Source organism: Carassius carassius, chromosome 8 (assembly GCF_963082965.1).
Source record: "Carassius carassius chromosome 8, fCarCar2.1, whole genome shotgun sequence".
Classification (NCBI taxonomy): Eukaryota; Metazoa; Chordata; class Actinopteri; order Cypriniformes; family Cyprinidae; genus Carassius; species Carassius carassius.
Genome location: NC_081762.1, coordinates 23211619 through 23235528, shown reverse-complemented (window position 1 = coordinate 23235528; position 23910 = coordinate 23211619). Strand labels below are relative to the sequence as shown.

General features: G+C 41.3%; 1 protein-coding gene across 2 annotated transcripts; it reads right to left on the bottom strand.

Moving 5' to 3' along the window:
* Positions 1-301: 301 nt before the first annotated feature.
* On the bottom strand, positions 302-23672 carry prrc2a (proline-rich coiled-coil 2A). Of its 2 annotated transcripts, none has more exons than XM_059556706.1 (16): positions 23531-23672; positions 16710-16861; positions 14798-14975; positions 14350-14446; positions 14058-14133; positions 13694-13837; positions 13277-13527; positions 13080-13162; positions 12826-12974; positions 8974-9076; positions 8677-8884; positions 6681-7221; positions 6261-6496; positions 4370-4655; positions 4065-4287; positions 302-3919 (listed from the first exon to the last, which is right to left on the bottom strand). In XM_059556706.1, the coding sequence occupies exons 2-16, from the start codon at positions 16822-16824 to the stop codon at positions 946-948; spliced, it is 5664 nt and encodes a 1887-aa protein (XP_059412689.1). In that variant the 5' UTR covers positions 16825-16861; positions 23531-23672; the 3' UTR covers positions 302-945. The 2 variants fall into 2 exon arrangements, with proteins under 2 accessions (XP_059412689.1, XP_059412690.1); XM_059556707.1 differs by lacking the exon at positions 23531-23672 and adding an exon at positions 23371-23506.
* Positions 23673-23910: the final 238 nt, after the last annotated feature.

The window sequence follows — 23910 nt, the reverse complement described above, 5'->3', positions numbered from 1 at the left end:
ACAACAGAAACAACCTTAAAACGATGTGAACCATGAAGAGGAACTTCTGAAGGACGTTCAATTAAGACCACAGTCTAATAATATTAACAAGTATAATGTGCACTATTAGGCTACAATTTCATGCGGAGGCCAAAACAGCTAATGACACTATTTGAAAACCCAAAGCAATAAGCAGAGAGGTCCTATAACTTAACATAAGGAAAAATGCACCACATAGTTCTGAAAAGTGGGCATTACAGTAAAAAAAAAAAAAAAAAGCGCTGGTGAACACCATATGTGAGTTTGAACCAAAAACTAAGAGTTTTATTTAAAAATGGATTTTAATGACCTGCTTTGCAGAAGAAAAAAAAATTATATATATAGATTTTCACCTTCAAGAGGCTGAAATGAAAAATTAACAACTAAAAATGGGGGAAAACTAATCTATGATATATTTGTTCTCATTAAAAGAGCAACTTCCAGAATCCAACATGTGATGTGAATACACAAGTACATAATAACAACCTTGGCCTTTCATATATACTTCAAGCCACAGTCCTTACACAAACAAACACAATGTGTGCATACCCAGCATAAACAAACTAAGCACAACTTTGTTAGGTTGATGTCATTTTGTGCTTATATATGCCAACATAAATGGACCATTTGGTCAAATGAGTTTTCAGTCAAAATATTTCCATTAAAATGGGGTGTAGTATGTAAAATCTCAGAGTAGAGTTTAGGATTAATGGTAGCGTGAAAGGACACGGGAGTGTGAATTTCCAAATAAGGGACAAATAGCAATAAACCAAAAGAACTAGAATGTGTTCATGGTCTTGGTAACTAATCTTTTACAATAATAAAGTGTTAACATGTTAAGGGGGAAGAGGTTTTACAGAAAAGAGTGGCCAATGATAGAGGGATTAATTTGAAATATTTCCAAATGAAAAAAACAAAAACAAAGCATCACTTCCTGTTCTTAGGAGAGGGCCAGTTGCCACGCCTCTCACCACGATTGCCCCCACCATTGCCAGCCCCACCCACCGCCCCACCAATGCCAGGCGGACCCCTGTGGCCTCTTCCTCCACCACCACCACCGGTATTAACCCTTCTGTTCTGCCTCTCCATTCCAGGCCGCTGACTGGAGAAGCTTCTCTTGCTGGTGGCCAATTCTTTAGCTGTCATCTCTCTCTCGCCCCCACCACCGCCTCCACCACCTCTTCCGGATGGATGGTGGTAGTGATGATGATGATGGTGGGAGGAATAGGGTTTACCGCCTCCCCCACCCCCTCTTTCTCGAAACTCAGTGAAATCACTGCTTTCAGAGGCTGTTTCCCATTCCTCATTGGCCTGATCAGAGTTCTGGTTAGAGACGTCTGGAGATTTGGCACCCCCAGCTGGGTTATGGTTTTGATGGTGTTGAGGGTGCGACTGGGAGTTGCCCTGGTAGTGATGGTGGTGGTGGCTATTGAAATTTTGGTTTCCACCCCCAAGGTTGCTGCTGTTATTATTATTGGTAGAAGTTGCGGACACACTGTGTTTTGCATTTGCAACAGCTGCAGTGGATGCATTGGGAGTGCTATTGTTTTCTTGCAGGAATTTCTGCAAAGGTGAAGCAGGCCGCTGCTGTTGTCCAGCTAGGACTTCAATAATTCCACTGCTTCCATTGATATGGGCTGCATTCTCTCGCTCTTGCTTAAGTCTGCGGAATCTGGGAGGCTTGTCCTGCTGATGCTGAGATCGTCCGTGGCGTCTGCGACGAGGGGGGCGCTCAAATCCCCGGTTAGGAAAACCTCTTCCATCAGGGGCAGACAGAGGAAGAGTCTGGATAGGAGTGCCAGAGGAATTTGAAGGAACATTACTTGAGGACAGTGGGGCTCCAGCGCTTCCGTTCTCAGTGGTCCCTTGTTGGATAGCTATAGGCACAGAGGGATTAGGTGCGGAGGGATTTGCACTTTGACTCTGAGACTGACTCTGGTCTGCAGCTTTCTTCTTGTCAACACTGGCTCCACGACCTGAATCTTTAGGAGGGGGTGGCTGTGAGGACGTCTGTTGCTTTCGCACAGATGCAGATTTTGCAGACCAGCCATGAGATCCAGGGCCAGGTCCAGATCTGTGTCCACCAGACCCTCCAGCACTACCTCCACTTCTATGGAGACCTCCTCCAGCACCACCACCACCTCTGCCACGTCTAGAGGGCACTCCCCTTGGTGTGAACACTCTTGTCTGGGAGTTTCTGATTGGAGCTGAAGAAGATGAAGGGCCTGTTGTAGGGTTCTCTCCTCTGATACCAGTCTTGTTGTTTGGCTTGTGGTCTTCCTTTTCGGAGTGAGCAAGGTCACTACCAGCACTCTCACTGCCTGTTTCAGATCCCCGTTGTCTCCTCCTCTTTGGCACCTCTTCATATTCAGAGCCTTCACTTCGAGTCTCACTTCGGTTCCTAGCACGTCCCGGATTTGGCTGAGAGCCCCCATGTCCATGCCTACCACTACCAGATGATGCCTCTCGCTTGTATTCTTGATTAGAAGATGCATGGTGGTAGCCACTGTTGGCAGCTGATCTATAATCCCTGTTGCTCCTGCCACCCGTTTTGCCACGGCTGCCACCCCCTGCACTGCCAGAGTAAGTGCCTCTGTAGCCTCGGCCTCGGCCGTAGAACTCTCCTCGACCACGGTTGGATCGGCTACCTCTGGACGAAGATGCATGGTAAGTTGTGCTCCCTCTTTCAATGGAATGCTCTCTTTCCCTCCTGGACTGGGGAGCTGGAAAGCCAGAATTCTGAATAGAGCCTTCTCCATTTCTGGATCCTTTACCTGAAGCCCCAGTGTTACCTCGCTCCTTTCCACCAGTTCTGTGTTTATTTGATGAGGCGGCATCATCTTTCCCACCGAGTGCTGAGGGGCCTTGAGCCCCAGAGGCCGTTTCTTGTTTGGTTGAAGTCTGGCTAGAATCTTGTTCTTTATCTTTACCAGAGCCTCCAGTGGACTTTTCTCCTCCTCCTTCACCACCCTCTCTTTTCACCTCTTTAAGTACTGGTCTCTTAATTGGACCTGCTCGCTTGGCTGTGCCATCTGATAGAGTAAAGGATTTGTTCTCAGCCCCATGATTTGAAGGTTCTTCAGTATTTCCACTCATTCCAGAGCCTGGTGCCTTTCTATTATGGGTTGAGCCCCCACTCACGTTACTGCTATTAGGCCTCGGGCCCCAGTGGGTCTCAGGTTTGTGCTCCCGACTGCGAGAGTTGGCTTTAGGGTGGTGTTGCTGCACAGAATGCTGCTGGGGCTGATTTTGTGCATTTCCAAATTTCTCCTGTTTCCTTCCTGAAGCATGACCAGATCCAGTATCATGTTCAATTGGTTGTGGGACCTGATTAAGTAAGGACTGTTTTCCACTACCATCTTCTCTAGCTGAGGAAGATGATGAGGATGAACAGGAAGGGGAAAGGGACAGCTGATGGAATGGAGGTGAAGGGTCACTCTTTTTTGGCTCCCCCCCTTTATCTCGCTCTCTGCCATTCTCTTGCTTATGAGGATGAAGAGAGAAATGAGGGGCGTGAGTGGGGGGGCCATGGTGTTGGTGATGCGAGTTGGTCTCCAAGGTGAAGTGATCAGAACGGCCATTACGGTCATAATGGGGATGAGGATTCCCCCAGATTTGGCTCTGTTGACTACCCTCCTGGTGGCCAAAACCATGCAGTGTCCCTCCACTGCTGGCCCTTTGCTGCAAGTGGGAGCCCATTCTGGATCCATTGTCAGGGTAGCTACTGTAACCTCCTCGCCCACCCATAAAGGGCTGATGATGGGCATGGTGGCTAGCACCCTGGCCTCCAACTTGAATCCCAAGAGGTGGTGGGGTTTGGTTGGATGAGCCAGATGGAGAGCTGGGAGGCTGAATGGGAGCTGTGCCTCCCTCCCGCATAAGTACTGGAGGAGTGTCACTTCTAGAAACATTAAAAAAAGAAAAATGTATCATGCTTCTGAAACAAACTGAAGAAATCTGAAATAAAGGATTTTAATAGAAACCGGTTTAAATACAATAACTTTGTATTTACATATGTACTCATGTTTAAAATAGCTTCTTGTTACCTTTGACCTTTGCCAGCCTCCTCTTCCTCGACAGCTTTCTGCCGTAGGGGGGAGCTTAGACCTCGACCCTCAGTACCCCCTGGAAAAACATCTGGTCCCCAAGCCAGTTTGGGATCCATTGGAGGTGTGCCACGATGGGGATGAGAGGGTCCACCATGTTGCTGCCTATCAAATGGATCTGACCCAGAGCCACCAGAATCAGAACGCTCTCGAGTCATCATCCCTGAAACATAAAAGCCTCTATAATCTCTGGAAACCAAGACTCTCTGACTAATATTCACAGTTGATCTCATTTATTTACTAACCAGATGAATGCATGCTGGGAGTGTAGTAGTCCATGGGTGGGGGACGTCCCTGTATCATTCGAGGGTCCATGTAGGGCATCATCATCCAGCGGGGATCGAAGTTCATAGCCAGAGGTGGAGGACGTCCCATTGAGCCAGGAGGGTAAAGGGTTGGCTGTTTGGGCCCAGACTGTGGTGTGGTACCTGGAGAGGGGCCCTGCTGATTCTGAGGCTGGAGCTGATTTTGGGCAACCTGGTTATGTTGCTGCTGCTGCTGCCACTGCTGCTGCTGTTTGAGAAGTTGCTCCTGTTCACAAATGATACAGACCACATTTTATACAAAAAAAAATATTTTTATGTTTTGTAAACTTTAAACCCAGTATCCAAGTATAAAGACATATTTGTTAGTATGTTAAAAAATAAAATGTTCTTTTTATATTTACTTTGGTGTGAAGGTAGTGTATTCCTATTAGAAGAATCACATTTACATAACTCCTGAAAATAAGGACTCACGTCAAATGCATCTAATCTAAAAACAGTAGTTTGAAGGGATACAATGCGTTTAATATAGGGCTGGGCGATATACAAAAAAAAATGATATCTCGATATTGTCAAAATTTTTACGATATTCGATATATATCTCGATATGTTTGCATTTGCATTTAAATAATAAAAAATAAAACATGATTTTCTTTTGCCCATTAAAAAAAAAAAACTATTTAGATTAAATAGTTAAAAAATCTAGACCAAGAGATCACTTACTGCTTTTTATTAAATGAATACATGTAGGCCTATATGTAACTGAAGCAGTGCAAATTAAGTAACAGTTACAGAAAGTGCATTCTTCTTTTTAGTGCATGCAATTCACAATTTAAACTATGCAACTGGGATAAGTATTTTATTTAATATTTTTTAACAAGTTTTTAAGCTAAGAACACAAGTCTGTCAACTGTCTGTGGTTTTAAGAGAAGCTCTGTGGCATGAAACTATGGTCCTACTGACACTAAAAACCCTCTTAGATGGGGAGCTAGTTGCTGAAGCACATAGCTATTTCTTATATATAAATATATATAAATGAATACCAAAGACTTTTGCATTCTCTCTGTCTATATTATGGAAACTGGTAAACATATCAGTGAAATTCCCCAATAGTAATTCCAAATGGCCATAGCCTATGTTTCTCTATTCAAACATCAGCGGTCGAGTAAGTGTATTTATTTTGCGATCACAAACGCAAACAATACAGTTGAGATCTCACGACAGAACACAGACCGGCTGAACGACGCTTTCATTAGATCGCTCAATTCCAGCTTGTTAGTGTTTTCAGATTATCGTCGGCGGCTCTTCCGCAATGAGGAGTGAGCATGTGCGCATGGTTGCCAGATTGCTTAAAATAAGCAAACACCAGGAAGAAAATGTATCCTTGTAACAGTGGAGCTCTGATTCGGAGATTTAAACTCTTGTTATCTGGCAACCGCTATCATTACAGCTCTCGTAGTAGAGGGGCGTAGAGCAGTCAGCAGTTACAGGTTCCTTTTTTTGGACATTCGGTGCGTTCTTTTGGGAAAGTATGCTTGAATTTGAAATATTCGATATTCCCGATATATTCAAATTGTACATCGTCGTCAAAATTATTCCGATGTTATCGCTAATATTCGATATATCGCCCCGCCCTAGTTTAATATATCAACTGAAGCACTAATTATGAGAGTCAAGTTCATAATTTACACTCCATCCCTATGGTGTGTTTCCTATGTATGTCTGCACTATGTCTGTACTTTCTTCTGCACTGGTAGCTCCTTATTTCAAGACCTATTTTGTGTGTAAACATACTTGGTAATAAAGCTCTTCTTATTCTGTTTAATGCAAACAACTTTTTCCCATATTTAGAGACAAAACATGCAACACAAACCTGTTGTTGCCTCTGAAAACGAGGAGGAAGTGATTTTTGATACTTGGAAAAGCCCTGCCCAGATGGACCACTTCCCTGCCGTCCTGTTCCACCAACATTTTCAACCACCTTCACTGTGTCATCTCCACCTCTAGTGCGGATATGAACCACAGGTTCCTCCTTGGCATCTCCAGCCACTGGGACATCCAGGGTTTGTGGATGCTGGGTGGGTTGAGGCTGCAGAGCCTGCGGAGACTCTGAATGAAGAAGAAATCACATGTCACATATTACATTTCAACTTATTCAAAACAAATATTATAATCTGCTCATCAACTTATACGACAAATTCACCAAGGAAAGTCCACCAAGTATCAGAACAATGAAGAAATATATCGCCCATTCAACCAAAAACATTTTTGTAACTATTTATGGAATACTAACCAGTGTTGGAGTCATGACTGCTGTTGCTGCCAGCCCGCTGTCTGTTATTAATATTCAATCCTAGTGTTGCACTGCTTCCCTGAGAAGATGATAGAGGAGGGTCTTCAGAGTCCATACAGGGTGACGGTGGCTGACTGACATTGGGAGATGAAGCAGGTGCAGACAAGGAAGGACTAGGACTGTTGGTCGGAGCATCACTGGGGGTACTGGGTTTCATAGTCTGTTGCTGCTGTTTTTCATCAAGTCTTTTCAGCTTCTCTGCACAGGCAGCACGGCGCTCCTCCTGCATCCTCCGCTCCTCCTCTTCACGCCGCCGACGGGCACGCTCTACCGCAGCAGAGATCTCAGTTGATGACTGCTTCCTTCGTTGCCGCCATGTCTCATCCTCATCCTCGCCCTGTTGCTGGGGAAGCAGGGCATTGTAGGGAGGAGGAGTCGGCCCACCAGGCATTGCCCCCCCCTGCTGCTGTGCCTGGGCACCACTGGGCTTCTGGGGGGCTAGGATGGGGCCTGAGATTGGCGACTGGTTCGAAGGCCGGTCCTGTAACAAAAGGTGGTTTATTAAAGGGGTCATACGATGTTGCTAAAAAGAACATCATTTTGTGTATTTGGTGTAATGAAATGTGTTTGTGATTTAAGGTAAAAAAAAAAAATAATAATAAATTATTTTCCACATATTGTACATTATTGTTTCTCCTCTATGCCCCGCCTTCTGAAACGCATCGATTTTTACAAAACTCGTCGCTGTGAAAAGCAAGGTGTGCACTGATTTGCCAGCTATCCAGTGCGTTATAATTGGCCAAATGTTTCAAGCGACTGACGGAAATGTTACTCTCATCTGTTACCCTCATCATATACTGTTATGGCATGTCCCGGTCAGAACACCAGCATGACAGGACAAAAATAAAACCCATTACACACGAGGCAGTTGTTGCATCCAATTGGGAACACAATTACTGATTATAATGACTCATACTGTCATTTTACGCATTGCGTTGCAAATCGCACTGTGTAAACATAAAACCATGTCTGCATTTGTGATCAGAGAAATGACAAGTGCTACTCCACACTGCTCAAAACTCGCGTTTGAATCATCAATGGCAAATCCTTTACATATGTGAACCTACTTCCATACCGTTAGTCAGAAGCACCAGACTGTCCTTGCAAAGAGTGAGAAATGGCCGCGGCTAGGGCGAGAAACAGCCGGAGGCTTGAGTGAGCGGTAGCCGGCGGCTATAACAAGGAATGGCCGGTGGATTCGATGAAGGAGCGACTGGGAACTGCAGCATGATGCATGATAACCCTGCCTGGACTCCGCTTTATCCACAGTGAAAGCTGATCTGGCGATCCACAGCGAAAAGTTGATGTATTTCCTCAGCGAACAGCACGGATCAGCTCTAGGCATGACGAAGCGGATATCGTGCTCTTTTGGAAGGCCAAACAAAGTAGTTTCACTTCCACAAAGATACACACAGCTTCTCCAAGAAATGGCACCGGCGGCAATAGAGAGAATAAAAGTTATGCCTTCTTTCTTTGCGTGAACATTTGGGCGGCGTTTTGCAAATCTTTCCACATAGTGAAGTAGAGATGTGTGGGCGTGTTTAAACGAACTGTTTTAGGGGGCTTTTTATACTTGAGACTTCAGTCTTTGCAACTTTACAGATATTCTTTATGCACCAAGAGCTAGTGACACTCCAAAGAGAAAGGAAAAATTTAAAATCGCATCATATGATCCCTTTAACTAAAAGTTCACCATTTCTTGGACTCTTTCCCCATGTACCTGGCAATAGCAGGAATAGGGCCCTTGTCCAAGAAGTGGACCTGGTGGGGCCACCTAGTCCAGGCCTACACCCCTGCATAGGGGTACATGTATCAATCAGCGAGTCATCCAGGAAACACCACAACTACGTTCCTGTCCTCACAGTAAATGCACATTCTTTGGCAAAGGCCAGTGGTACCAAGAGCTTGGAACTAGATGGGGAGATGAGATGCATACCTGATAAGATCCTGCATTTGCCTGACCGCTCCAGCTGCTTCCACCCTCCTCGGCCCAGCCTGGCTTGCTGGAGGGGGACGCGGAGCCATCTTCAGCAGAGGAAGGAGGGGTACGGCGCGAATCCCCTCCACTGTCGGATGCCCGGGAACGTGAAACAGGTGCAGGTCCATCTTGGGATCTCTGCTGCTCCCTTGGCTCCCTGTTACAACTAAATATAAAAACGGTTTTCAAAAAGAACTTTAGTGTGCAAAAAGTTAAGTTAATCCACCAACGGAAAAATATTTAGAAAATGCTTACCGAGTTCCATTTTTGTTTTCAGACCATTCCTCTTCCCCATCATCCTCTCCTTCATCGTCGCTGAACTTCAACTTTGCGGAGTAGTCAATTTCTTCCTGTGCTCCTGGAAACAAAGCAAATCACCAAGAAAAGGTTACTACTAGGGATGTAAATTTTTTTTATCATTTCCATGATCCATCGTAGTTTAAATTAACGATCAATTAATCATTAACCTTATTCCTGCGAAATGTGTCTGTTGCAGTAAATAAATGGCTAGTAGCAGGACTGTAAAATGAATAGATGTGATTATAATCATTTGATAAAATGAAGAGAGCACGCCCTAGAATGTATCATTTTACTTTGTTGGCCGTTTCTGATCCGTCACAGAGACCATTGAATGCACCTCTTTAAATGGTTCCATTGTACTCGTTGTCGTATTTTAAAACACAATTGCAATTTTTGCAATTGACATTATTGCCATTTAAAATAAAATGATCCCAAATGTTACTGTGGCTCGTGGGGCTGCACCGCTTGGTCAGAGAAACGCTTCTATCGGCGGTGCTACGAAATCACAGCTGCTTACATGAAACCTTTAATGCGAGTATGACAAGGTACAAAGCTTTGTTTATAAGAGAAATAATGGGTTACCACACAAATGTTACATCGTGACTATGCGTTTGCATTCATGCTGTTCATTTAAAGCCATACACTGCTTTATGTTCTGTTATGCTAGTTGATCACAAGTTTCCAGGAATTTACTAATATTTATTGTTTCTATTCCCAAATCCTTGCTGTCTCACCCTTTAATTTCAAAGGTTTATTTAATTGTAGTTCACTAGTTTTAATCACTGTTTTCGCATCTCTCACTGTGGTAAATGTGGAGGGAAATGAAAGATTTCGTGGCCATGAATAAGAATTAGTTCCTATGACTTAGATCAAACTTAGAAACAAATTAAATTACGAATTGCAGCCTAAGCCTCTTTTTAGATGAAAGTAAATTTAGCATTTCAATTGGAAATCAAGGTCTGGAGTCTGGAGGAAGACTGGAGAGGCACAGAATCCAAGCTGCTTGAAGTCCAGTGTGAAGTTTCCGCAGTCAGTGATGATTTGGGGAGCAGTGATGTCTGCTGGTGTTGGTTCATTGTGTTTTATCAAGTCCAAAGTCAATACAGCCATCTACCAGGAGATTTTGGAGCACGTTATGCTTCAATCTGCTGAGAAGCTTTATGAAGATGCTGATTTCATTTTGCAGCAGGACTGGAGCACCTGCCCACAGTGCCAAAACCAGTTCCAAGTGGTTTGCTGACCATGATATTACGGTGCTTGATTGGCCAGCCAACTCAACTGACCTGAATCTCAAAGAGAATCTATGGGGTATTGTGAAGAGGAAGATAAGTAACATCTGAAAAACAATAAAGAGGAGCTGAAGGCCGCTATCAAACCAAACCAACCCAACCAAGTATTGAGTGCATAATTAAACCTGCTTCGGTTTCTGGTTTTGTAAATCATTTTTTGATTGATCTTTGAGAAAATATTCAAATTTTTTGAGATGCTGAATTTTTTATTTTCGTAAGCTGTAAGTCATAACCATCAGAATTAAAACAAAGGCTCTTCAACTATTTCAGTTTGTGAGCAATGAATCTAGAATATAAGAAAGTTAGCTTTTTTTTTTAATAAAATGACAAAAAAATAAAGAACTTTTCCATGATATTCTAATTTTTTTTAGATGCACCTGTAGTTAGTATACTGTTGTTATACGTTGTACCTTTATACCAATACTGAAAGAGCAATAAAAATGCTGGGTAATTTTTTTTTTTAGCTCACTAACATTTAGTCACTGTCAATTGTTAAACAACCACAATATAGCCAGTTACCCAATTATTCCATTCTAATGCAGGGCTCCCAACAAAAAAATAGAAAAAAACTTAGGTGCCAAATGGTTTTTTTAGGTGCCACAGAATAAACATGTTTTATGCGTTTTATTTATGTTATTTATTTTACATTTTAACTTTTTAATCATACTGACATGTTTATGTCTCATCTTTTCTTGACTTTATCAGCATTTTAATCCATCTTGTAGATGACCTGGGAATGAAGGTTCACTTAAAGTGGGAGCTAAATGTCTTTTCCAACTTGAAATATACAGTGTCATGCGTTGTTTATTACACAAAATCTGTACCAATATCATGGACCATAAGCATCACTTGGCCCCTGAGTATAGTTTGGGGTCCTCCTCAATGCATCCTGTAAATGTTGTCATACTCTCTTAAAAATAAAGGTGCTTCATGATACCATAGAAGAACCTTTTTTTTCTGTCTAAATGGTTTCATAAAGAACCTTTAACATTTGAAGACAATAACAGATTATGAAAAGGTCAGAAAGAGATTGTTCTTCAAAGAGCCTTTGACTGAATGGTTCTTTGTGGAACCAAAATTATTCTGTGAAGAACCTTTTAAGCTCCTTTATTTTTAAGAGTGCATGTCTTTCACACTTTCAGTCTGTTTTTCTTAATTAGTAAAATGAAATTTTATATGAGGAGTTGAATCATGTAGACAACAGGTTAAGTAAAAATATTAAAATTCAATAGCTCATAAATATAGCAAAATGCTCCTTTATAGTTATTTTTCTAGCTGACTGATGAGCTTATGGACACCGAAAGGTTACTGAGGTTAATATTACGTTGCAATGTTTACAAGCTTTACACGTTTTCCGCAGTTTGAAAGTGTTTTACTGTAGAATCTCTTATAAAATAGCCTACCTTTTGATGTTAATTCATGTTCATTATGTACTCTAGTAGTAAAGAGCAAGGTATTATAGGTTCACGTGCTGCTTGAACTGAGGCACTACTCGCGATCGCGCATTACGCCTGGTTCACACCGGACGCGGAAGCGGCGCGGAACGGAATGTGACAAGAACCAACCAATCAGCTTCATCCTTTCCAGTACCAACGTTGAAAAGCTCAGCCAAGATGAAGGAACAGCTGATCATAGCTGTATATGGATAGCCATTTTTAAATAAATTTAGTAACAGAGCTACTGCAAGCGATTTTTAGTGCTGCAAATCCATTTATCCTTTGCTGAAATTTATGGAGAGAGCAGGTCATGGTTGCTTAGCAACGGCAGGAGCACAAGAGAGCGAAGGCTTTTGGAAAAAAATCTGAAAGTGGGGCGCCTAGCGTTTTCCACGCGTTTTTAGGCGCGATATGTGAACGGCCCCTTAAAGAGCACCAAAACTGTATTTATTGTTTGAATTTTGTTATGAATTTGGAATAATTTTAAAGCTGATACTTTGTAAATTAAAAAGTAACAAAGCACAAAGCTTTTTGCGATTACTGGACGGCAAGTGCACTTCAAATAATGAAGTTCATGCATTAACAGAACACAGCATGGACTAAGATCTTGTTAAGAAGAAGCCTTATGATTATAAACGAGAACTGTTAACGATATTACCAATATCCACACATATGACAGCTTTACCTGTTATAGTTTGTTCAAGTTATGAACGAAATAGACGCTGTTTTTCTGCACTCTCTCTTCAAGTCTCCATCATTTCTCTCGCGTGTTTATCAGGTGTGTGTCAGCGCTGCTGCGCGGCAGATGTGGACTGTTTAAAACTCTTTTTCCCACTAAAACTTCGATGCGCATTCTCTCAATGCGCGAACATAACAAAAGATGTGAATGCAAAACAATCAGGAAAAAGGCATTACATGCATTTTTTTAAGAGATAGCATGTAAACACATATGCCTGGTCGCCAGTGGCGACCTCAGCAAAAACTTCACTCGCATTTTTATATTTATGGTCGCAAATGCGACCGTTTTAGTCGCAGTTTGGAGCCCTGTAATGTGCCAGAGTAATGGAAAGCATTCCTCTTACCAGCCCACCCCTCATCTCCATCATGGTCCAGCTCATCCAGCTCCTTCAGGTCATCCTGTTTGAGAATGGATGGGCGTTTTACCACTTCACCCCGGGGGCCTCCAGGGGGCCGCCCATCTGGCCCTACTCCACCCTGTGACCGAGAAAACCTGGCAAGAAGTAATTGGAAGAAAGTTAGGAAAGCCAACTGGATGACTGTGGAAATAAATATTAGTAGATTAATTTCTACTCAGTATAAATATAAATATTCTTACCTAGGGGCCTCATTTGGGGGTGGGTACCTGTATGGTCCCTGTGGACCATAAGGCGGTGGGAAGGGCAGGTATGGTGGATACATCTAGAGAAAAACATTCAGAAAGAACAGAAAGACTATGAATGCACTGAACAAATCAATCACAGTTTTAGACATTCTCTATAGATTGACCAAAATGGAAAATGTTACAAAACTTACGAAGGGAGGCATGATGCCTCTGTAAGCCTGGAACTGCGGGCCAATGGGTGGCTGGGGGAAGGGAAGTGCGGGGTTGCCGGTTGGGGAAGTTCTAGGCGGGCCATGAGTAGAGGCATTCTGCTGTGGGATGGGAGGGGCCCCAGCAGCACCCTCCAGCACTATGGCTCCCCCAGCACCGCCCTCCGCAACTGCCTCCCCATCCAGGGTGGGTGCAAATCCCCGGCCCCCACCATCCCGCCAGCTTGTTACGTCTGGAACAGAAAGCAACAAATTATTAATTGAGGAACGGCTGAGCATATGTGAATCAGTACGAATCAGAAGCACTAGAAGATAACAAATATAACATGAACAACACAAGCTCCAAGACACAAATCAACACACCAGTTATCAAAAGAAGAAAAGGGCTATCATGCTTACTTTGGGGGCGGAGGCTTGGTCCTGGCCCATACCACTGATCTGCAGTGGCCTGTTCTTTGCCAACTTTGTCCTGGTCTCCAGCCGCCTGCAGGGTGGGAAATTCCTCGCGAGAGAATGGCGACGGTTGGTTTGATCCCTTTCCACCTGTGAAGGAAAGCAAAGGGAATTAAATATCTTTGATGTATAAAGATCCTTCATTAGAAATGTCACCTCTCTTGTCCAAGCATAAAACGATGAAACCAAGATTAACTGTAGTTTTACAGCAAGTGTCCACTGTTATTTTGCACTGAAACAACCATAACTTTACATTTCTTAATATTCCTTACTGAGAAATGTAGTCATTAGTCTTGGTGCTGTAGCTTACCATCTCCTTGTACTCCATGTGTAACACTGGCCGGAGCCCAGGACCTTGGCCCTGCGGCCAGAGCTTGAGTTGGGGCCTAAGATACATACATAACTGTCAAGAACCAAACGATGTACCAGAGTAACAGAAAGATTAATTAATTAATGTACATTTAAGCCAAAAATCCTGAGTTCATAAACATGTTCACTGGTCAAACAACAACTACAGCAGTGAGATGCGGGCTTCATTAGCTCAGACTTGTTGAAAAACAAGTACATAAAGTAGGAGATTATTCATGTTTGTGTGATGGCACCTCTTGAGCTGGGGGTGTTCTCGGCATGCTCGGCGCAGACGTCTGTGAGACCACAGGCTGCTGCGACTCCGGCTGCGCTGCTGACAATACATCGGTACTACAGGGAAAAATCCAAACAAAAACAACAGACATTAGATGGCAGGCATGAACATGTATCCAATCAGACTGCATTTACAGACATCAGAGGGTTAAAGGTCTCCAAAGTGAATTATGCCTTTTCCTGAGTTTTCTACAGTCTACAGTGTTTTTTCTATACAAACAAACTGATTTAAGAATCTGGGGGGTCCATAGTGAAAACGATGTACCATTAGAGCATATACTCTGCACTTTGAAAAAGTGCTTAGTTAACTGACTGTTATACTGATGGAGCTTGTAGGGCTTTTATATTTGTTCAATTACTCAAAGAATAATGTAATGTAGCTCCTTCAGAATGGTGAACATGCCTCACCTCTTTGGGTCTGCTTGTTCCTGCTTGCTTGCCCATCCTGTGCCGTCTTTGGGAACGAGCGAGACGTTGGGGTCGTTGCCTTTGTTCTCCGCCTTCAAACTAGGCAAGTTGGCTGGGGGGGGCATGCGCCGTGCAGAGGCAACTTTACCAAGAGACTGTAAGCCATGACGAGGGGCAACTGAAAGTAGAAGAGTGACAGGAGAAGTAAATAAACAAGTGCAGAAACCCAATACCGTCTTGAGGGACTAAGCAGGAGAGACTGCAGCATGCACAAGATCATCAATATCCCTCATCCATCATGGCTAAGGAATGATTGGCTGGCCAGTGAAAGGGGCAAGACTATCTTATGTTGATTTGTTTCAAGTGGTGGACTCGAAATTGACTTGGTCAAAAATCCCACTTTAACACGCTCACGACAGACTTGGCCCATGCAAAATAGGTTGAGCATTGCAAAGAGCAGTTGTTGGTGGTTTCAGAAGCTGAAAAACACATCTGTCCTGACTCTCAATCCCCTGTTTGTTCCCTGGAGCCAAGCAGCCTGGAGTGCTGAGAGAATTGCATTTTGGAAAAGAGGGACAGCTGCTTAGAGTTGGTAGTTCAGCTACTGAATAAAACATAAGAAGGGAAAACGATGGACACAAGAAAAACTCTGTCTTAGGTCATAGCTCAAAAATTCAGCGAACTACCCTAGATGATGCGGACACAACTGGAAATGGTTTAAATAACACTAGGGTGGATCCAAAGTGGGATTTAAGAAACGTAGAAATCAATAAACAAAGCTGCTTTGTTTCAGAAAGGCCAGACAGATTATGTTCTTATATTGCACACTGCAAATAACTGCACTGTCTAAATATGCAACCGCTGTATTACACAGTTGTAGCAAAGAAATATGAGCTGCATCAGTCCAATCAAACATTCTTCAAAATATCTACTTATGTGTTCAGCACAAAAAAAGAAATGAATACAGGTTTGGGACGACAGGTGAGTGAGTAAATAATGACAGAAGCTTCATTTTTGTGTGAACTATCCCTTTAATGACAAGCAACAGCATGGTTAGTACTGTCCCTTTAAGAGCTACACGCATCTATAATATACAGGCATGCATCTGTTTTTCTCTCAACTGTTTACTTTCACTTTAGACATAACCAACATAATCCTTGTGTGTTTTGACAGTATTAGCTCAACCAGACGCAAAACATAACTTATAATTAGGCACTTTGACAGGCTTTTAAGCGTGCATGTGCTTCAACTGTATGCATTAAAAAAAAGCGCAAGTCAGAACAGCACTTGAATAAAATGTTTAACCGGCAATGCTTTAAAGCACATGCAAATACTGTACTACTGCGATTGCGAATAAGTGTAATTTCCCGTGGAGTAACTCTACCGCTGAGATAACATTTGATGTGAATTTGTGTCATGTTGTACAGTATATTGAGATGGAGGCACACTGTAGCACAATACTACAATATCTCTTCAAAAGCAGATTGTAGAGACATTTTATCATCCACAATCAAAATTCGTAATGTTTGCACACACCTACACCCAATCAAAATATAAGTTCTGTTGAAGAAATTGACAGACCTACATTACTATTTTAAATTAGAATCTATTAAATTAAATTTCATAGGCACTAAAACCTTTGAACTTTTGAAATCAATGACAAAATATAGATATAATCACCATGAAACAGAATCTGCAAACCCATTTCATGTGACGCATTTCTGATTTCAAAAAGACATTAAAAAAAGTGTTCAAAACTATTCAGAATTGTGAACATTAAGAAATGTGCATTAGAAAAGTTAACAAGGTCGATGTCCATTTCATGCTGACCTGAGATTAACACAAGATCATCTCTACAAACAGGTAGAGACAAATTACTTTAAACATAAGCTTTAAGTCAATGCAAACTCACCAACGGGCTTCTGTGCTTCAATGCTCTTTCCTTTGTAGGTATCAAACAGGTTGAGAGACGCATACTTGGTTTTGCCATCCTTCCCCTTTGCCGTTTGCCCAGAGCGCTCTGACATTGCGCTGTACGCTCATTGAGTATGGTGAGTCCTGAGACTAACAGAGAAAGAGAGAGTGAAAAGGGAGAACGTGATGCGGAGTCGAAGGGTGTCCCCTTTCAAACATTCCCATGTTTTCAGGATCAAAATGAATGCTAAACTGAACAGCTAAGTGTAGGCATGAAAAGAAGGGTGTTTGATATAGTTTATGATTTACTGAAACGGGCCATATTGGCAAATACTTTACACAAGACCCAAATCAATAATGTAAATTCTATGGGTGGATTTTTGTCTGTGTAGACTTTTTCTTATATCCTCCTACATATGAAAGCTACACTATCTATTAGCTTTACATGGGTATGAGTTGGGGTATTCTGAAGACAGACTTCACCATTTATATAAATTTTTCCCAATATCGCTGAGAAAATGGCAATTGAACACCATAAAGAAAAAAGGTCTATTCACAACACAAACTTTAGAGATACCTACAGCACCAACACAGATAGACGGAATTGGAACTGGAATGATTATTAAAGTTTTATATTTACTGCCTTGGTGTGAACAGAACTTAAATCTGAAATTAGGTCAAATAATTTATTTCTAATCAACCAAATTCACACTTGGAGGTTGTTCACACAGAATGCATCTTTGCATCTTAAAACACCAGATGCAACGCTCGGGAATAGTTTTTAAAAAAGCACAGAGACGAACACATCAAATAAAACCACTCATAGCAGGGTTTCCCATACATTCATTCATTTGTGGCGGCCCGCCACAATATCAATGCTGAACGCCACGGATTGATTCAGATTTTTAAACTATTTAATATGGGTACAATTGTATTTTATTGTAGAGCTGCGCGCTGCTTGCTCCCTCCCTCTCACAAACTGACAACGGAGGCACGCACGACTAGCCCCTCCTCTTCAAACACGATCTGAATCAAAACATGAATCAATCCGGAGTTGAATGGTTAGTAATGAACACTGTTGCTCAACATAACTCTGAGAAGTTAGTCTATGTTAAGTGCTGTCGCGTTTCCATTACAGATTCGCGCAAAACTTTAGTGGTTTTTTTTTCTAAATATCGATAAACAACTATTGCGAAATGACGGCGTTTCCATTAACCGATATTATGCGACTAAAACGTCATTCTTTTCCTCTCGCGATCAGTCATTCCAAAAATCATGGCAACGGACGTTGCACCAGACTAGACATTATATTATTATTATCTCCAGGTTCAGGTTGGTGTCTGTTGGTTTTTGTCCACCTCAATCTCCAGGTTTGTGTGTGTGTGTGTGTCCACCTCCAGGTCCAGTTTGGTGTGTGTGTGAGCCTGTGTGTGTGAGTGTGTGTGTGAGTCTTTTTGAATGTTTGAGTGTGTGAGCCTGTGTTTGAGTGTGTCAGTACGTTTGTGTGTGTGTGTGTGTGTCCATCTCCAGGTCCAGGTTTGTGTGTGTGTGCAAAATTTGCAACAAGAAGTCTGTGGAGCAGTCATAGCATATAAATTGTAGCAATGGCATAGCAATGTAGCAATAGCAATGTCTTTAAAGGGATAGTTCACCCAAAAATGAAAATTCTATCATCGTTTACTCACCCTCAAGTTGTTCCAAACCTGTATGAGTTTCTTTGTTCTGCTGATCACAAAGGAAGATATTTGGAAGAATGTTTGTAAACAAACAGATCTCGGTCCCCATTGACTACCATAGTATATATTTTTTCCTACTATGGAAGTCAATGGGGACCGAGATCTGTTTGATTCTGTCATTCTTCCAAATATCTTCCTTTGTGTTCAACTGAACAAAGAAATGCATACAGGTTTAGAACAACTTGAGGCTGAGTAAACGATGATAGAATTTTCATTTTTGGGTGAATTATCCCTTTAAGGTATCTGACACTAAGTGTTGGCAATGGAAATGTGTACTTGTCCCTAAAAATATATGATATATTTATGATATATATATATATATATATATATATATATATATATATATATATATATATATATATATATATATATATATATTAAACTTAACCCCCCCCCGGTCCCTAAACACCACAACACCGCATATAGAATCTAATTCTGTGGGAAACACTGCATAGCCACTTGCTGCTGTAAACAAAAGCTTTCAATGCTTGCCTCGCCTCCGGGTTTTCTGATTGGTCAACTGTTTTGGAAGTGACATTGAGGAGTGGTGCTGCATGTAAAAGTTGATATTCTTTTAACGTGACGTGGCATCTTAAATGTGGTGCTTATGTGTGAGACACTGCAAAAGACATTAGCACAACAGACATACACATCTGTCTAGCATGTGTTTACATAGAAAAACAATGGAAAAGTAGTGCATTGGAATGAAAAAAACTAGGGGTGCTCCGATTACGATCGGCCGATCGTTATGCGCATCTCGTCAGTAAAGCCGGTTCTCTAATCAGCGGTAAATTCCCTCAGGTGCGTGATTTCACATAGAGCAGCTGTTACTACACAGAGCCATTGATAACTGAGAAGCTGCGCAAATCCACGTTCATTTTCAGCGTTTATTTGCACATCTTCTCAGTTAACAACGGTTCTGTGTAGTAACAGCTGCTCTATGTGAAATCACGCACCTGATGGAATTTACCGCTGATTAGAGAACCGGCTTTACTGACGAGAAAAAATGTGTTCTGTGTGAACGGCCCATCGAATAAGACTAGATGAATGACAACTGCACAAAGCAGCTAAGGCCTATGCAATACAGATAAATAAGAATAAGCATGTAAATGTAATACAATCAATTTTCGATATCGCCAGGTCTCTGCTGATTTCCATTACATTTAACCTCACACAAATTTTAAAAGATTATCCTTAAGTTATTCACTTATTAACATGAGCTTAATTCATACTGAATCAAACATATTCCTTAAATAGCCAAGCCTTAATTTTGGCATTCGGAGGAAAATAATTGTCAGTTTTCATTGCCATAATGCTTTTCTCAAAGAAAATTCTCATAAAACATTAATAAAATGTTATGGCTTCTTCACAAAGGCACAGTAATTATTCCAACACTAACCAAACTGAGTTAAAACTGAAAACTAGATTAGGATGATTACACTATGCATAAATTCAGTTAAAAACAATGAGAATTCTGATATCAAATCAATAAATACCATAAAACCGTGACTTTTACTGGTGATTTGGCCAACTGCATTCTGTATATCACTGTTCAGTTTGTTTACATTGGTCCTCCTAGGTATCATGCTCAACCAACTCCGATCAACCGAGATACTGGGGTGTCCCATATTATGAGATCTCACAGCACATGACCCATGTTTACGCAAGACCAGACAGAAATATGCACAAAGCCATCAGACAAGCAGCAAGTTAATTCAAACAGTACCCAAACCCATTTTTTCTCTAAATTGTTTTCCTTCTGTACAGTAATTCATCAGACAACTGCTTATCGATTCATTAAGTCAGACTTATCAACAAAAGCCATTAATTACTTTAGCACATATTTTTTTAAAGGCCAGAAAAAGGCAGCTGTGCCATGTGTTACCATGGAGATGCATTATAAATGTTCCTCTGTTTCTGCCTTGCGAGGGGTTGCATCCATAGAAACACCAGGGCTGTCTTAACTGCTAGCTAGTGACGACCTCTCAAATCACACACAGTCATAAAATCTCTGATTTTAAAATAAACAAAAAGAAGTCATGAACTCCGACTAACACCATTAAATCAGAAAGCTGCATTTCTTCACCACGCTGTGATATTTATTACAAAAGTCTTGTGTCAAACACTAGACAACATTTGCAAAACCACATAAGTAGCCTCCAGTATGACAAAAACTGAAACTGTCACCTGTAGAGTAATTATCACGAAGGTACACAATCTGTAACCCTACATACGAAGCAATTTATTAAAAAACAGTGATGGAGTCACAGAATAAAGATGTTGGACAGCTTGGTTCTGCGTGTTTATTTCCCATTTGTTTTGACAGAGCTCAGCCATTTGGAAAACACAAAAGACTCTCCATAAAATAATAATAAACAACCTAAAGGATTCAATTTACACAACACAATAGGGCAAAAACCTGTTAATTGGTAAAATGGCAAGTAGGGATGGGACGATAACCGGTTTTATTGATAACCGTGATAAAATGTGCTGAAGGTTAGTAATATCGTTTAAAAATGAATTATCATTAAAACCGTGTTTGATTATCGCGGTTTTAATAACTCGCTATTAAATCATGTCCAGCCAGCAACAGTCTGACGCAAGCGCAGCGCGCAATGTTTTTTTGTTTTTTTTTCGAGAAGGAATGGCGAAAGTCAGTGACTTTTCTATGCTTTTCTATGCTTCTACACTTTTCATTGTAAGGAAGGAAATGCCACAGAATTTAATCTTTCTTTAAATTAAGTGCATAGAGTTGCTTGTTTTATTAGTTGTTTGTTGATTATTAAATATAAAACTTGCTGAAATGTTTTCAGTGTGAGCATCAACTATTTTTGAACACTTTCATCTCGTTTCAACAAAACCGTGATAATATTGATAATCGTGATATTTTTAGTCACTATAATCGTGATATTAAATTTTCATACCATCCCATCCCTAATGGCAAGTCCTCGTTCTATAAAAACAATTAAATTATTTATTTAGCTAAAAAATGTAAAATATTTACTGGGATATTTTGTCAGACTAAAATAGTGTTAAATGAATGGATTTTTAAAGTAAAAATGAACAGTCTTCTCACAATTTACATTGATAAAGTGTAAACTTACACTCCCACAAATTCTTTGTGACACGTTACCTTAAATCGGTTATTGAAATACAGTTTTTACAGTTATTTATTTAGGGCATTTACACTACACCGTTTTCAACTAAAAACAAATGTTTTATGCTTTTTGGCCATTTATTTACACAACAAAGACATTCCAGGAAGCCTGAAAATGCAATCTTTTAAAACCAGGTTTGAAAGTACAAGTTTTTGTAAATGATACCGTCAGATATAAAAATATGATTTTGTAAAAACAGTTACGTCATGTACATGCGCATTATACATTCAGTCTCTAGGCATGCACATAGGCTATTTCTCTTCTTAAGTTAGGGTCAATAACATAGTCTTTGTACTTGTTTCAATTCAAGTTGTGGGTACTTCAGATGTAAAGGTTGTAGCAATAACAGCTGCCATTTGTTTACTGTAAATTTCACTGTGTTTCTTCTACAGTCTGATATTCAGTATGATACAGAATGATCAAAATCCCTCCATATGGTCACATAACATACAGGCCTATTATCATTACTCATAAAAAAAATACAATGACAACCATAGGTTTTGCTAAAATAACAGTTATCAGTACCTAGAATATTTAAATGAGCCACCATGCTTAATATGACGCGAAAACATTCTTAAACGTCTGCATAAGGCGCCAACGGGCGTCCCGAGTTCGAATCCGGCTGAGGACCCAAACCCAAAACTGCACCAACATGAACAATAAAAGCGCACAATCCGTCAGTGAAGAGCATAGTCCTAAACCGTTCTGTTTCTCTATTAAACACACAAACACCACGGCAGTGTGCTACACATCACTGTCATTGACTGGGGCAGATGCAGATTAGGAATAGCAGCGATGGCCAGTTGGCAAAACCTGTAAAATAATCTCTACACGACATGAAGCAGCGCTGGCGAACAGGAGCTGCTTAGAGATTATTTTACATGCTTTGCCAATTGGCCGTATGGGCACAGTGCAGCTTTACAAAAAAACGCTTAGATAGTTAATCTAACCTTACGAAAAACCCGGTATCTGTTATAAAATCGTATGTCTGATACATTATAAGCTCGGTTAATTGTCTGTTTTGACTGGTTCACTCGCTTATTGTAGCCGCGGCCTCCATGTTTCGTGCTGGGAGGAGGGTTTCATAACACACATAACTTCAAAATAACACATCACTTCAAACAGGTGCAGTAATCTAGCCCTCGACTAGATAAATCGGAGAAGGTGACTAATATAACACGGAGGAAAGAAATTGTCCGTATAAGTGATGCTGCGGGTTTGACTAAATTTAAGGATTTGATGGCGAGAATAAAACAAAATGGCGACGGTGAAGTGAGGCCAGAGCTACGAGCACATTAGCATCGGGATTTGTGACGATTTAAAAACACGGGCTTCATCTAGAACCCGAGCTCAAGGGTTTTAGAGTGCGAGTCGATTTCTGTTTACGCAGACAACTCAACCGGAGTCGCGATTTGAACCAAAACAACGCACTTGTCTGGCACGCAGTCTCGGTCAAAGCACGTCTTACGTACGTTATTTCTTCAATGTAGGCATACTAATTCAACTCAACGTTTACATAAAACTTGCTAAAACGGCTTGCGGTGTAAATTTAAACCTCACAGGCTCTTATTAAAAAACGATATGGTACATCTTCACCAAAATGTGTGACACAAACACAAGCTATGATGATAGCATGCTAACGTTAGCCGAAACCGACCCTTGAAAAGCAGTAACGTTACAGCTGGACCCCAACATCACGGCCACAAACACCTCTATAATAAACCTCTTCAGTGCACTCGAATGGTCATTAGACACAGCTACTAACCTGGTCTTGTCCCGACTTGTCTCGAGGTTGTATCGTTGAGCTAACGTTACTAGCAATAATCGTGCACTATCTACCGTTAGTACAAGCGTTCATAAAAGCTCAAAACAGGATTATGTGTTGAAGAGGATTGCTGAGGACGGATGTGTGCGGTGAAGCTTACTTGTACTCCTTTTTCTTTTTTCCCAGAAAACAAATGAAAAAGGAAAAATAAAATAATATTGCGGAGCTCGATCCGTCACTGTTAGAGCCGTCAACGGCTTCTGAGGATGGTGGCGCAGAGAGGGGCGGATGCGCGTGGAGGAGGCGGGGCTAAATTAACATAATACGTTCCAAACTTTTATTTTGACCAATCCGATCGTATATGTTAAAATATAATTTACATATGTAAAGCACGTCTCTTGCTCAGTGATAGAAGTCTGCTATGAATGGCCCGAGAGGACAAGGATCTTCAGATCATGTCTTCTCACTCAGCATAATTATTTTATGAAAGATGAATCACTTTGTTTTACGCTGTAAACAAAACCTGGCTGATCCTAGATG

What these genes read in the sequence shown, in the direction of transcription:
- prrc2a (XM_059556706.1), bottom strand. Translation starts at nt 16,824, where the DNA reads ATGTCAGAGCGCTCTGGGCAAACGGCAAAGGGGAAGGATGGCAAAACC. An exon ending in GAGGCATCATGCCTCCCTTC is followed by an intron (nt 13,163 to 13,276) that starts GTAAGTTTTGTA and finishes GTTTTTCTCTAG; the next exon opens with ATGTATCCACCATACCTGCC. An exon ending in GTTTTCAGAGGCAACAACAG is followed by an intron (nt 4,656 to 6,260) that starts GTTTGTGTTGCA and finishes ATTTGTGAACAG; the next exon opens with GAGCAACTTCTCAAACAGCA.